Raw genomic sequence first — 14,422 nt, forward strand, 5'->3', positions numbered from 1 at the left:
GTTGCCCCTTGTGGTAGTAGAGTAAGAGGAAAACCTCCTGAGATGAAGACAACTAAGATTCAGTTGGAAATAGAGCTAAGAATATATGAGGCCATGAAAGCCACAGGAGTCTATCTACAGGCAAATTGTTTTGAGATATACGGGAAGGAAGGATATTTTACTGTATTATAGTAAAAGTAAACTATGTGAGATAAACACATCAACAACCACATGGAAAAGTTCTGAACTAAAACGATGAATCCGTTTAAAAAGGGCGTACAGCGGGCCTTTACCGTTTCTGTTTTCTAAAACTGCATTTTAATCTATACATAATTTTTTGTTTAATGTCAGTTAGGCTACTCTGGTAGTGTAGTTTTCCTTATTACTGAAATTGTATAAATATGCATACAAAATTAAATATTAAAAAGAAAATATGTATGTACTATGAAAGTTTATGTTGGACGCTTATCTTCAATTTCGGATTAAGTTTTCTTATCATCACAATTGTGTTATGCGAAACATATTTTAGAATGTCAAAATCTCAACCGTCTCTATGATATTATCCTATAAAAATTGTCTTCGCTAAACATCTGATATCCAGTCAAGGATAATTTTTCCATGCAAATGTCCATAATTAAATTGAGTGTNGTGCATGAAATTCCAAAAGATGTTTGCAAGCTCCTCACCTTTTTCTTTTGTTTTTTGTCCTTGGAGTTCGCAGTAGATTTCTCCAATTCATTTTCCATTTGCGCTCTAACTTTGCGGAAAAATTCGCTTCTAGGATGCTGTCGCAGCAATTTATTTATAATTTCAAACGCGCCATCAATGTTACCTAGAAGAATTATAATTCACTTATGTATATTACAATTGAACAAATTTGTATGTATATGTATGTACATTAGAGTGTCACAGAAATTTTCTCCTGCGAATTTCGAAACTTGTACCCTCAAAATTTTTTGCTTCTGACCTAAATAAAATATAACAAGTTCCACATACCGCTAGCTTGCAGTGAAAGCTTCCTAAGTCCAGTTTTTGTAAAATTTTGTTTTGATATAGGATTTCAAAAATATTGAAGATGGTGCTTAAGGAGGCTAAGCACCATGTGTATACCAAATTTCGTTGAAATCGGACAAGTAGTTTTTGAGATACGCATATATCATATAAGTGGGCGGTGCCACCCCCATTTTCCTAAAATTTCTTGAAAAGGCACTTTTTTGCTAAAGAGCGATTGTATATATCAATTTTAAATAAGTATTGATTAATTCCTTAGCCCCACTGCTCAAAAAACCTAACAGTCCGGTACATGTACAATATAAATTCAAGGCCGTATTTAGGAAACTCCGACAATTTTTATCGATTTATTGATAAAATAAGTTTATTTGAAAATAGACTTAATTTTAGATAGTACTACATTTTTTTAAATTGTGGAAAATAGCGATGGTCAAAAACTAAAAAATTAAAAAGAAAAGGTGTTTTTTTTACCCGATGAAAACGCCCAACAATCCAAGTGTGACAATACATTATTATACATCACGTTAAAGGCCTATACATCTTCTTCTCACGACATGTTCGATCTTTAAAACTGAATGAAAACTAGTCATCCAAAACCGCACTTTCTGACCTAAAATGACAACTCGCGGCCTCTAAATGATTTTTGAAAAATCTACAAAATTAGGCAAGAATGTTTGTCATAACAAGGAAGGAAATAAGGGGGTAGGGTTAGCCGATAGCCCCAGCAGCTAGCGCTAGCTTACACTTTAAATTTATAATTTTATTATAAGTTTAATAGATTAAATAAACAAATAAATAAATAGGGTGTAGGGTCCTGAAATTTCGAAAATAAATTCGATGGGCACCCTAGTGTACATACGTACCTATGTATATATCGTATATAAATATTTATAAGTGACTGCTTTCTGGTTTATACATATCAATCATTAATGCCATTACTAAAATTTGTATTTATAAAAATTTGCGCGGGCTGTATACACGTGTGTACATACATATGTATGTGCGTATCATGCAGGGTTGCCAATCTATCGCTTTTCCCGTCAAATCTTAATTTTTCGAAGTCCATTTGGCGGCAAGAAATGAGAAATTGCGAAAAGCGGGAAATCCAGCTTTTTGAGATTTATTTTTACGGATTTTTAGCTTTTTCCCTTATAAATATAGTACATACATATGTATTTAAAATTACAAATTCGGTACACGTATTAAATATATACATAGAAGAGAATTGAATGAATATTTTAAAGTTCGAAAGGTGTTTTTAGGCGCCGCAAAGCTTCAAGATGGCGCTGGAGTCGAGTTATTTCTAAAAATCGTCAAGTGGAGTCATTAGGAGACACCGGGGATCAAAGTCAAAATACCGTCGTTAAATTCGCCACCAGAACCATTGCAGACCTGGTTTTATGTTGACAAAACAGATTAAAGACAATTCTTGACAAATGCATACAAATACAATTGTAAGATATTTAAGATATTTCGTCTGAAATAAGTCTAGTCACAAAACCAAACGTGAATTGTTGGTGAAAATGTTGCACCAAATGTTTCAATAAAAAATTAATTTTGGGTGGCACGAAGTTCGCCGGGATTGCTAGTATTAATATAAACCTATTTAGTTTTCAGCTTTTGTTTTGTGGAATTTAGCTTTTTTCTAGCTTTTTATAAAAATCTGAATTTCTTACTCCAAAATAGTTGGCAGCACTGGTAGCTTGGCATATAAGAACTCTTAGACGTACTCACCCATACGAAATTCGGTTGTCACCAGCGCTTCCATAATCTCTAAGCGCGCTTTCTCTATCACACTACTGCCAACGCCATTTATAGTAGGCATCTCTTTCGAAGCATTTGCGCTCATTATCGCCGATTTTGTTCCCTCACTAGGCAGCTTTCCCAATGCCGCCTCAATCCAAAATTTCGCAATCATAAAATCCCCTTTTNCGCACTCATTATCGCCGATTTTGTTCCCTCACTAGGCAGCGTTCCCAATGCCGCCTCAATCCAAAATTTCGCAATCATAAAATCCCCTTTTTGTACTGATTTGCGGCCAATTTCCAGACAATCGCTCCAGGACATTGTTGAGCTGCGGGAACATGAAATAAAGCATCAAAAGTAAGTATGAGAAACCAGCAGTCATGCTCAGAGAAATTATATACGAATGTATGTACGTGCATGTAGTGCCTTAAGCCGCGATTTATCCGTTTTTTTTTACTTCTTTATTGAACATTCAATGTTAAGTTCCTTGCAAGATGACTTACCCCAATTTCACACCACTAACTTCGCCCATTGCTAGTCCCTCCGACTGCAGTTGGTAAATTCCTTGAATACGCAGTAGATTGCCGGCTGCCTCATCGAAATCACTTTCGCTCGGGAATTTTAATGAATTTCTAGTATTTGTGAGATTTTGGACGATTTCTATAGGCATGGATGAGTAAGGAATAACAAACAGTACTTTCAATGATAATAAATTCCTTTGTATGTATGTATGTATGTATATATGGATGCATGTGACTCATATTGACATGCAGCATTGACTGTGATTATATATGAGGCTGGAAGGGAATTCTCGTCTCACATTGGCATTGATTGGCAATCGTTGTAGACATAAATTGCAGGCATGTCAGAATGCTCAACTGGCAATACGGATACTCACTTTTCGTGTTGTTAACGTTGTGTGCGTATTGTTGCAAAATATGCCAATCGGAGGTAAATCGTTTAAGCATTGTCAGCGCATTCAAGGGATTGTTTACATATTTAGGCACATCGGTGAGAGCCACATCGTTGATAGTTTTGATTTGCTCCGTTTTGCTGGAGGTATTCAAAAGACAAGAAAAAGGATACAACAAAATGGAATAACTAAAAAAAAAATAGAATAAAAAAAAAATAAAAAATAAAATAAAAAATTAAATGAAATTAAATAAAATTAAATATAAATTAAAAATAAATAAAATAAATTAAATTAATTTAACCCTGGACAGTCATCCTAATTTTTTGTACATTAACGTCATCCTTCGTCATTTTGACGACACCTAATTTGAAATCCAAATTAAATGGAGTGTGAGCATAAATAATGGGCATAATTGATTTTATTGTTTTATTTATTTCATTATTAACAATGAAAAATCAAAATTAAAAAGGAAACATATATTCTTTAAGCTTAAAATTTATAATTCAAAGAACAATAAAAACTTAGTAACAATGAAAATAACATCGTGCGTAGTCGTTTTGACGAAGGATGACGGTCTAGGGTTAAATCAATTAAAATAAAATAAAAAGTAATAAAGGAAAAAAATTAAATTAAATAAAATAAAATAGAGTAAAACAAAATGAATAAAAATGAGATAAGTTAAATTAATCTTAATTAAATTTAATTAAAATAAAACAGTAATAAAATTTAATAACATGGAATACAGTATCGATCAATACAATAGCACCCCCATTTCCAAGTGATATTGTTTGACACTCAAGTTATTTATTTACTTTTAGGAATTTTCAATTAAATCACAGTTCATTCTCTAACAAAGCCCATATAAACCCATTGTACTGGAGTGCAATGGGGTATAGTCATTGTGTTGGGTGTGTAGTTAAAGTTGTACGGGAATACTTAATTCCGACTCTTTTGTCCTCGTCGCGCACTCTCGGTAACGTGGGCAAACCATGTGCGAGATACGGTAGCCAATCCGAGTCGAGCCTTGGGTCACGGCAGAAAGAGAGGGAGCTTCGGTGGGGCCACTCCGACTTATTCGGTTAAAGGGCTCACTAAAGTCTGCAGCGTCTGTTCACCAGTAGGTGCGGCTGCAAGCGAGTGTCTGTCCTGGAGCAAGCGGCTCGCTATATAAACGTGTATTTGGTTGCGAAACCATCCCCGTCCCGATAATGGGTTGTCCGCTGGGTTTGGGCCCCGCCACGTAAAAACCACTTCCTGAAATAAAGCCTCGGATGAGTTCCCCCCATATGATGAAGACCATGGCAAACATTTATCGGACTAGGATTAGAGGGCATGCACCTGGAATGTACAGACCCTTATTGAGGAAGGTGCCTCTGCCCGGCTGGTTGATGTCCTCGTAAGGACAAAAGCTGAAATCACCGCCATCCAAGAAATGTGTTGGGCGGGCATGGCAAGCAATGTCTGGGGCCTTGCGACATCTACTAAAGCTGTGTTGGATTTGTGGTGGGAGAGAGACTCCATCGCCGTGTATTGTCGTTTACCCCGGTGTACGAGCGTCTAGCCACAATTCGCATCAAAGCGAGATTCTTCAATATCTCGAATCTGCGCCCATGCCCGACGCAAGAGAAGGATTAGATAGCCAAGGATCTCTTCTATGAGCGCTTGGAGCGCACCTACGAGCGCTGCCCTCGCCATTGTATCCAAATCGTGCCTGGCGACTTCAATGCCAGGGTGGGCAAGGAAGGGATCTTTGGAACTACCGTCGGAAATTCAGGCTCCACGACGAAACATCTGACAACGGACTGAGTCTGATCGAATTCGCCGGGGCCCATTCATAGTAGTATGCAGTACTAGGTTTAAGCATAAAAAAATCCATCAAGCTACAAGCTGTCTCCGAATCGAAAAACGAGAAACTAAAGCGAGCAGTCGATGATGACCGAGTCGATGTTCCACCGCCTGACTATGACGAGGTACGAATAGCAATAACTCGGCTGAAAAACAACCAAGCTGTTGAAGCTGAGGGTCTGCCATCTGAGCTATGCAAGTATGGCAGAAAGGAGGTAATAAGGTCCATGCGCAAGTGTGCTCTGCACAATCCACAGAAAGGCGATCCTGTCATATGCCCCAACTACCATAGGGTTAGCCTTACAATAATAGGTAACGAGGTCTTATCGTAGGTATGGTATGAAAGACTGAAGCCCACCGTCAACGAACATTAGTGTCTTGTTTTTTGCGTCTCACTTTGATGCACAATATAATTATTAGATTTCTGATGAGAATTTTATAATGCACATTTCATAGAAATATGGATATCTATTATATTTGTCACCGCTTTTGGTTTATCATAAATCCATAGAATATTTTTTTAATTAAACACATTAAATAGTAAAACTTTCGTACAGAAATTTCCAAAAATTACTTTTTTTATGAAAAACTGGACTATTAAAAAATATATTCAATACTTTCCAGCTCGGCTGCTTTGCTAAAGTATAAACAAATTAATAATTCAGTAATAGGCGGCATACACGGTGCGTCTGACTCGCGAGTCATTTGTGTACGTGTTGACTCGCCTTCGACTACACAGTTGAATCATTCAGCGTCATCACGGGAGTCATGGTGGTGTAACTAACACATATTTATTTTCACAAACACATCCAAAGCAACTCACGAGTCAGATGCACTGCCCCCCAGTGTTGCTGGAGTCAATCGCTACTTTTGAACCGCTACTGCATCGACTCCAAGGTAAGTAGCTACTCTATTAACCCGTGGTAGTGCACATGGTAGTGGAGAGAGAGCCGATGGTGACTACCGCCTAGGACATTGCCGCCTATTACACACAGCCACTGACTGTTATCGCCTGCTCACTCCAGCCAAAGCATGGCGTCTCTAAGAGCACCATTTAAATTTAATATTGATAAAGTTAACTAGCCACAATAAAATTTAGAAGGTATTAAAAAGAACCATCCTTTCCAAAAGCTTTTGTTACCTATATTAGCGTAATGTAAGCGTATTCATATATAAATTCATGAAGTGTGTCTTAAATCTCTTCTTAACCTTGTTGTCTTTACATATACATACAAACATATGTATATATGTTAATAAAGCTGAGCCTGAAATAAACATATTGCATTACATTTGTCCAATTTTTTGCCACTCACCACTTTATAATATCAATTTTTTGCTCCAATGCATTGATATACTCGCGCAGCGTATCAATGAGCACTATTTGCGTATCCAAATACTGCTCCAAGCCATATTGATCCGCGGCCACTGAAGATGTTGTTGCGCTACTATAATCTGTAGCTTGAGCTGCTGCTGCTGCTGCTGCGTCGAGAACATTGACCAGCAAAGTAATTAGCATAAGTAGCAAAAATGTAAGATGTGATGTTGATTTTGTTGCTGCCTTAGTAAATTTGTACGTTTTGATGATCTTTCCGTTCAATGGCTTATGAAGGGTCAATGGCATTGTGTTAAATTTGTCTAGGTATACCGATATTATCGCAATTTTACTTAATTTTATCTTTTCCCACTTTGTTTTTAACACTCCGGGTATGTTGCTCGTTTGAATGTGTCTAACTAACTAAAATGTAAAATAAAAAGACTTGTTGGTTTTACTAAATTTTTACGTGGTTTAGGTATGCAAAAAAGGCCAAAAAGCTTTTGTATACATTATTTCTTTCTTTTATAAAATATAGTTTTTTAGAGGGACTTCGGTGATCCATAATGCGATAGTAAATACGTTTTACATTTAGACTAAAATTCTATTCGCAGTCGTGCGTTCACCCTATTATACACAATTTGCTTATAAGTTGTGCATATGTACGCCCTGCAAGCTCTGAGCCGCATAGTGGGAAATGAGCGGGATTGATTCAAACTGTCGAAGATTTTCAAATTGCAAATAAATTAGCGATAGGCACACTATTCGAAATGTATAGAAAGCTTAAAAGAGCTCTGCCCAAGGGCAAGACGGTGCCCATCGCTGAAATAAATTAAAAAAAAAACGTACGCGGATGGCTTCCTACATACCATTACTAGATTACTTACGAAAAAATAAGTCGAATAGGATTAATTTTGCAAGTACTAATTACTTACTTACTTACTTACTCGAGAAGCCTTAAAATTGATATGAATATAATACGTAAATTTGAATACGTGATTTGAACATTAATCTATATCAGCAGCGGATTTTGGAGTTTTGGAGACAGAGTGTCCAGATTTGGCGATTTTTTTTGATACTTGGAAAAAAAGAAAAGAAGGGCTTTTTTTGTCCTGTGGTAGAGGCGGTAGAAGGGGTCTACAAAACAATTTTGACATTAGCAGAATTTCAAATACATCTCCAAAATCTTAAGTAATGATCAAAAAAGCTGAAAATCTGGATGTTGGGTCAAAACAGTGGTCATTAAGTGGACAGATTTCAACTTTCTTAAATGAAGTCAAAAGTTTGTTTCTCTATCATGGCAAAATAAGAAAAAATCAACGCTAATTTTTGCCACTTGAAACTTGCACATTATTACATAAAAAAATCTAACACTTCCGAGAAGTTTTAAATTTTATATGTGTTTTTGCTAGAGGATGAATTGTATTTTAATTGGAAATTCTTAAAAATTAAGAAATTAACATAAGTGGCAAACAATGTCACTATGAAATGTGCGTGCTAATGATATAAGCAATACTGTATATACAGTGACTGAAACAAATGACATACCTTATACAAAATTTAGGAAAATTCAACAAATTTTCATCAGAATCTTTTTTTAACTTTTTAATCTGAATGTTTAAAACATTTTTGGGTATGCAGTTTTATAGCCCATACAATTCCAGTTGCAAGTTTCAACCAGCTGAAAAATCTGGTTGATTTTTGAAAATTTTTTTTGGAGACTACTTTTCGTTTTTTTTTTTTTTTTAATATTACAAGTGTAATTTACAAAAACGGGTGTTGGGTTTCTGAAATTTTGTTGCTATCGGTCTCCCGAGTTTTATATCATAAGAAATTCATGCTTATATGGAAAAAAAGTGCAAAAAATGTAGCTCGAAATCATTACGACTATTTAAAATACATCAATACGTGATCATTTGTTTGACTCACTGTATGTACATACATCATGATAGGAATGTTAGGAATATTTGCATTCGGATTCGCTAATGCGAACGATTCGCATCATTTTATTTTAAACATTCACATCGACATTTGCTTTCGCATCAAATAATGCGAATGTTTTGCGAATTACGAGTGTTGAACAAGTTCTGCTAAAAGGAAGTTCTGCTAGAAGGAATTTTATATTCCTCGAGTGAAAGCGATATCTTAAAGAAAAACGAGCCATTCTCGATGAAAATACTCTCGATTGATTGAAAACTAAACTTAAATAGTGCAAATTGATGGATCAAGTTCGCAAAAAATTGAGCGTTGCACCCGTCAGTGCACAGAGTGATCAATTGTTCAGTGCAGCCCGCTTCTTTTGAGCTTTGGCTATTAGATTATTAAATTAAAGCACTATATAGGTGTAATTTATGAAATTTGTAAATAATAAAAACAATGACTTAAGTTGGTTATAGCTTTTTTAAAGTAATTCCGAAAAGTCGAATTTGCGAATGTGAAATATAAAACATTCGGAACATCCCTGATACGTACGTATGCAGCTACCATTTGTCAATTACTTTTATATACATGCTTACGTACATACACTTGTGATCAGCAAATTAAGCCAACAACATTTTGACAAATTTTGGCTATTTTGATTTCGTTTATTTAATGTTTATTATTTTTCCATTTTTTTTTTGACTGCATTACAAATTTTTTTTCATACAAATTAAATTCGACAATTTTTTTTGTATAAAAAAAATTCGTCATGAAGTCAGAAAAAAAATTATTAAAAATCAACGCGATTTTTAGCAACTTAAGACTTGCACATTATTACCCTAGAATTTAATGGGCTATTAAACTGCATACTCTAGAAAATCTGAATAAGCTTTGCAGATTTTTCATAATTTTTGCATAAAGTGTTTGTTATATAATGAGCTAGACTTTTATGGAAAAATAATAAACATTAAATAAACAAAAGAAAAATAGCCAAAATTTATCAAAATATTGCTGGCTTAATTAGCTGTCACAAGTGTACATACGTACATCTTTCATAAATGTAGATCCAACGGTTTCGCTATGGCACTAACTGAATTTTCTTGATTACTCTCTGGTATCGCTATACATTTTTGTCTTCCTGTTTTCTACGTGATTAGTAATACGTTTTTTCGGTACATTTCAACAGATACTTTCAAACCAGTTATTTTATATCGTTCTTGGATAAATATACACAACATATGTATATATGTATGCACATTAATATTTAAGTACATTTGTAGTGCATTTGAAATTCTTCTTTGGGAAAGAATACCTCAGGTGACAAGTATATTGAATTAAATTTGTAGTAGAAATTATATACGGGAAAATATGTATGTACATACACACATACCTTTATATGTACGCCAACACATCTATATACGTATGTACATATGTAAATATGAGGGGTTTTCAAACTTAACATAATGGAAATACTGTAAATAAGCTGGTCCGTATACTTAATTCTGAAAATCACTATACATACATACATAGGTGTTACCCGAGCGAACGGATAAGATTTGTTAAAGTTAAAATTTCTGTAATAATTATATAGACAGAATAAAACGAACATATACATATATGTATGTATGTACATATGAGGTCATGAGAACGAGAGGAGCCCATATACATAAAGGTGTTGTTGAGTAAAATGAGAAATTTTTTAAATTTTAAGTTTTTTGGAATCTTCCGTTAAGATACTTCGGCTGTCAAGGCCTCATATGCATGTAAATTGAACATTGAAAAAAAAATAAACAAATAGAAATCGTGGTAAGTAAGCTTAAGCTTATTTAAAAAATAAAGCAGTTTTTGCGCTGGACTTAACCACATTTGAAAATTACCATATGGAATTAGTTAGTTTTGAAGGAGAATTTTCCAAATGTTTATGTTTGTACCAAAATAATTTTTTTGGAAATGATAGACAATTTCATAGGATTTGCTTATGAAAAAAGGAATCTAGGATTGATCGACTATATCCAAAGAAAATTAAAAATAAGTGAGTGCGCTCTTTCAAATCTCAAAAATCCGAAGTTTCGCTAAGGCCGAAAAACTCTTTTACTTTCTTTAATTCTGATTTCGCATTGGAAGTCATAAAAATCATCGCAGGTCCAACAATTTTTTTTTTTATTTCTGTAAACTTTTGTTATATATATATATAAATGATTTAATTTTTTAATTCAGCATTATTTTTTAACCGACTTCCAAAAAAGGAGGAGGTTATCAGTTCGTCGGAATATTTTTTTTTTATTTTTTTTTTTATGTATGTGACCGCATAACTTTGGACCACGTCAACCGATTTCGATAATTCTTTTTGCATCGGAAAGGTAGTGTCTCAGAGGTGGTCCCATACTAATCTGGTTGAGATCCGGATCTGGATCATGAGATATATATATATATATTTTTTTTTTATATGGGAGTTGAAGTCGGTTTTTTTTTTGCTAAAAATTACTAGTTGTTACATACGTATAAAAAAGTTGAGAAATGCGTATTATAAATACTATTTATATCATAATAACTCTTATTTATGTATTTTAAAAGGATTAGTGTACATTGCAATCTGAATCCATATACTTTAACGATTTGTAGCCATCCATTTCTAAGCCGCAAGGTTTGTTGAATTCTTGATGAGCTTCATGGAACCATTCGGTAAGAACTAGAAATATAAAAACAAATTATTTTAGTACTGAATAAATACGACTAGGGTTAGCAAAAAAGTTGCTACTATAATTAAGTATCTACTTATGCAGGTGCACTCTATATTTATAACAAATTAGAGGAATTTCTAAGTCTTGCAGGATTGCGCGATAGCACGAAAATTAGGTTAGAAATTAAACATTGATGAATGGTTCAAGGATATTTAAGGATCTTTTCGTGACTAATTTCGAGCTACCTCGAAATAGTCCCACAAAATAGTATGCACATTAGGGTGGTCCGTAAAAAATCATATTAACGATTTTTTCAGTTTCAACTCCTCGTCACAGATATCACATATACATTTTGGTCCCGATTGGAGACGGTTAAGACGTGTCGCCCAGGGGGCAAAGTATAGACTCCTCTATGAACTCAAAAAATAAAAAAACATTTTTTTTCATTTAATACCCGATATCGATACTACTAATGTCGAGGATATCACATAAAAATTTAAGTCCCGATTGGAGTCGGTTAAGACGCCCTCATAGGGTAATCTGTGTTTTGACCCCTGTGCCACACGCCTTAACCGCCTTCAGTCAAGAGCAAAATTTATATGTGATTGATATCTTTGACTATGGTGGTATCGATTTTGTTTAATAAATAGAAAAATTCCTTTTAATTTTTTGAGTCTCCATAGAAGAATCTGAGCTTTGCCTCCTGTGCGACTCGCCTTAACCGTCTCCAATCGGGACCAAAATTTATATGTGATATCTCGACTATAGTAGTATCGACGCAGTGGTTGAGGTTTAGAGGACCACCCTAAATAAGAAATATTTCTACTTACCCCACTTTGAGCCCACTAATACTGGGCAGCCGCCATGTTTTGTGCGATAGTCTGGTTCAAGCGAATCATGCAAATTATACCAAATGAGCATGCTACGTTTTATAGGAGACACAGTTAAATTCAGATATGGAAATGCGGTACCGCCACCGAGTTCCACGTCATTGATCTAAAAAAAAAAACACAAAAAGTGCACATATTTTTATTTGGTAACATAGTAAAGAACAACTTCATACTTACATATGTTAACGCAGTCAAGAGGCGATTTCCTCGCTTGTAAATATCATTTTCAACATCCTAACAAGAAAAAGGAAAAGTATCTATGTATGTGCGTATATACCAAAAAGAAAAACAATAATTTACATAATCTTTGAAATCGCAGTGAGGGCTAAAATGTCCGCCAATACCATAGTTAGCCACTTGCATTGGTTCGGCGGTTTCCAAAAGTAAACCTGTTATATCCTCCATACGTTGCCAAAAGGCGTTGAGAAAACTGTACTTAACAAAGTGAAGCCAAGAGTTTTGACTTGTGCGCCCTTCAGAGTAACCTGCATTATGTAACTTTCCAATTTTTGAACGTTCCAAACGGTCTTCGGTCACCATGAGTATATTCTCGATTTCACTATCGTAAATGATTTCATGAAACTGAGCAACTGGCGGATCATGATTTAGCTCTTCCTTCTTGAAAGGTGCTATGAAGCGAAATGGTACATTGTTATGCACAAAGCGACAACGAAGATTGCGTTTTTGGCGTGGGGTTTGCTGCAAATCACCATTGCATACGGCATCGAATATGTTGTCGGCTTCGGATCGCTGAAATCAGAGAGTTGGATACTTCAATTGTCTATACATAGGTTTGTGCAAGTATTTACTTGTAAACTTGTACTGGCCGAGTTCTCGAGTGAGTTCAAATGTCGAGCTTTTTTCGCCTTCTCCGAGTACAGTAGCTTGTTTTGCAATCCGTAATTAGTAGTAGGATCTTTTGCTAAGAGTTGCTCGTTGAGGTACATAGCTATATTGGTGTTTCCTGAAAATCCAAAGAAAGCACACACACAAATAAATTACGGTTTTCACCGCCATTCAATAATTCACCTACCTAAATAAAACATCGAAGGCGCCAAGAATTTAAGTATATGCTCATTTGGCTCCGGCCCCAAACTCACTTGCGCCTGTATAAGCCACTCAGCTGCATATTTGTACTCGCCCGCCGCAAATAAGGTGCGGCCTAACCAGTAGCATTCATTAGTTGTAAAATTTTCAGAATAATGCAAACCCATTAGGTCACCCGCAGCCACATCGGCGGTCTCTTGTCGGTAGGTGCGTTGCAGTCGCGCTAAAGCTTTGCTTGCGCCCAGCAAATCTTCGTTAGTTGGCGCAGAATACCCATATTTAGCAAGGCTAGTGATATTGAGCCGAAAAGCTGGAAGTAAGTAAAATTAAAACAAGTAGACTGCCAACACTTTTAGCACTCACTCACCTTCTGCGGGTCTCTCATCGAACACAGTTTTATTCAAATTCTGCCAATCTATTATAAAACGGCTAATAATTTTATAAGCGTTTATTGGATTCTCATAGTAATCTTCTGGGTCTTCTTCAGCCTCTTCCGCAATCTTCTCGAGCTGTTTTAGTGTACTACATTTGAGGAGATTAAAAATGCGTTTACTTTTCTTGGCCGCTTTCAATGAGAGAAATAACATTTACATTTCACATACTCATTTACATTTCGACTGATTTCTTCCATTGCTTCCACATATTTCTCAAAGTATGAAATTGAAAGCATTTCTGCATCCAACAAATCTACTAAACTCGCTATGGATGTGTAGTAATCTCCGTTGGCATTGTGACTTAATAATGAAAGGAGGCCTAAAGCTAGTAAATGCAGTGACTTCATGATGTCAGAAGTTTGGATGCTGCCTCGTTGGCTTTATAAATTTAACTAAAATAAAATAAAATCAACTTTTACATTTCTCGACCATGATCTAAGATTCTAACCAGAAATGTGCCGAATGCTCGTATTTAGACAAGTGTTTTAGAAATGCTGGCGTATGTAAATAGCTAGATGGAGCTCTTACCTTTCTTCTGAAATTTGTACGTAATTGTAGTTTGTGTCTTTAGATCAGCGATGGGCACCGCCTTGCCCGCGGGCAAAGATCTTATAAGCTTTCTATACAGTTTGTATAGTCGTGTG

General features: G+C 35.4%; 3 protein-coding genes across 3 annotated transcripts; all 3 read right to left on the reverse strand.

The window, feature by feature from the left end:
• Positions 1 to 665: 665 nt before the first annotated feature.
• LOC108361456 (uncharacterized) lies at positions 666 to 2,908 on the reverse strand (the record flags this gene model as incomplete). The annotated part of the gene is made up of 2 exons (XM_017614077.1): positions 2,725 to 2,908; positions 666 to 811 (listed from the first exon to the last, which is right to left on the reverse strand). Coding segments are annotated over exons 1-2 (330 nt in total), but the record flags the coding sequence as incomplete, so codon positions are not given.
• LOC108361457 (prolyl 4-hydroxylase subunit alpha-2) lies at positions 2,905 to 7,115 on the reverse strand. The gene is made up of 4 exons (XM_017614078.1): positions 6,808 to 7,115; positions 3,635 to 3,837; positions 3,240 to 3,396; positions 2,905 to 3,064 (listed from the first exon to the last, which is right to left on the reverse strand). Exons 1-4 carry the CDS (start codon positions 7,113 to 7,115, stop codon positions 2,905 to 2,907), a joined length of 828 nt encoding a protein of 275 aa, XP_017469567.1.
• A 4,187-nt stretch (positions 7,116 to 11,302) lies between these two features.
• Positions 11,303 to 14,125, reverse strand: LOC108361459 (prolyl 4-hydroxylase subunit alpha-2-like). The gene is made up of 8 exons (XM_017614079.1): positions 13,947 to 14,125; positions 13,712 to 13,866; positions 13,331 to 13,654; positions 13,107 to 13,261; positions 12,598 to 13,047; positions 12,475 to 12,531; positions 12,238 to 12,403; positions 11,303 to 11,415 (listed from the first exon to the last, which is right to left on the reverse strand). Exons 1-8 carry the CDS (start codon positions 14,123 to 14,125, stop codon positions 11,303 to 11,305), a joined length of 1,599 nt encoding a protein of 532 aa, XP_017469568.1.
• Between the last annotated feature and the right edge of the window lie 297 nt (positions 14,126 to 14,422).

Source organism: Rhagoletis zephyria, unplaced genomic scaffold, assembly GCF_001687245.7.
Source record: "Rhagoletis zephyria isolate East Lansing unplaced genomic scaffold, Rhagoletis_zephyria_1.1 Rzeph_scaffold_00765, whole genome shotgun sequence".
Lineage (NCBI taxonomy): Eukaryota > Metazoa > Arthropoda > Insecta > Diptera > Tephritidae > Rhagoletis > Rhagoletis zephyria.

Bases quoted from the DNA above. Each gene is read 5' to 3' on its own strand.
- LOC108361459 (XM_017614079.1), bottom strand. From the start codon at position 14,125: ATGAAGTCACTGCATTTACTAGCTTTAGGCCTCCTTTCATTATTAAGT. The intron at 13,262-13,330 runs GTAGGTGAATTA...TTGGATTTTCAG, and splicing joins GCCTTCGATGTTTTATTTAG to GAAACACCAATATAGCTATG. The intron at 12,404-12,474 runs GTAAGTATGAAG...TTTTTTTTTTAG, and splicing joins TCTTGACTGCGTTAACATAT to ATCAATGACGTGGAACTCGG.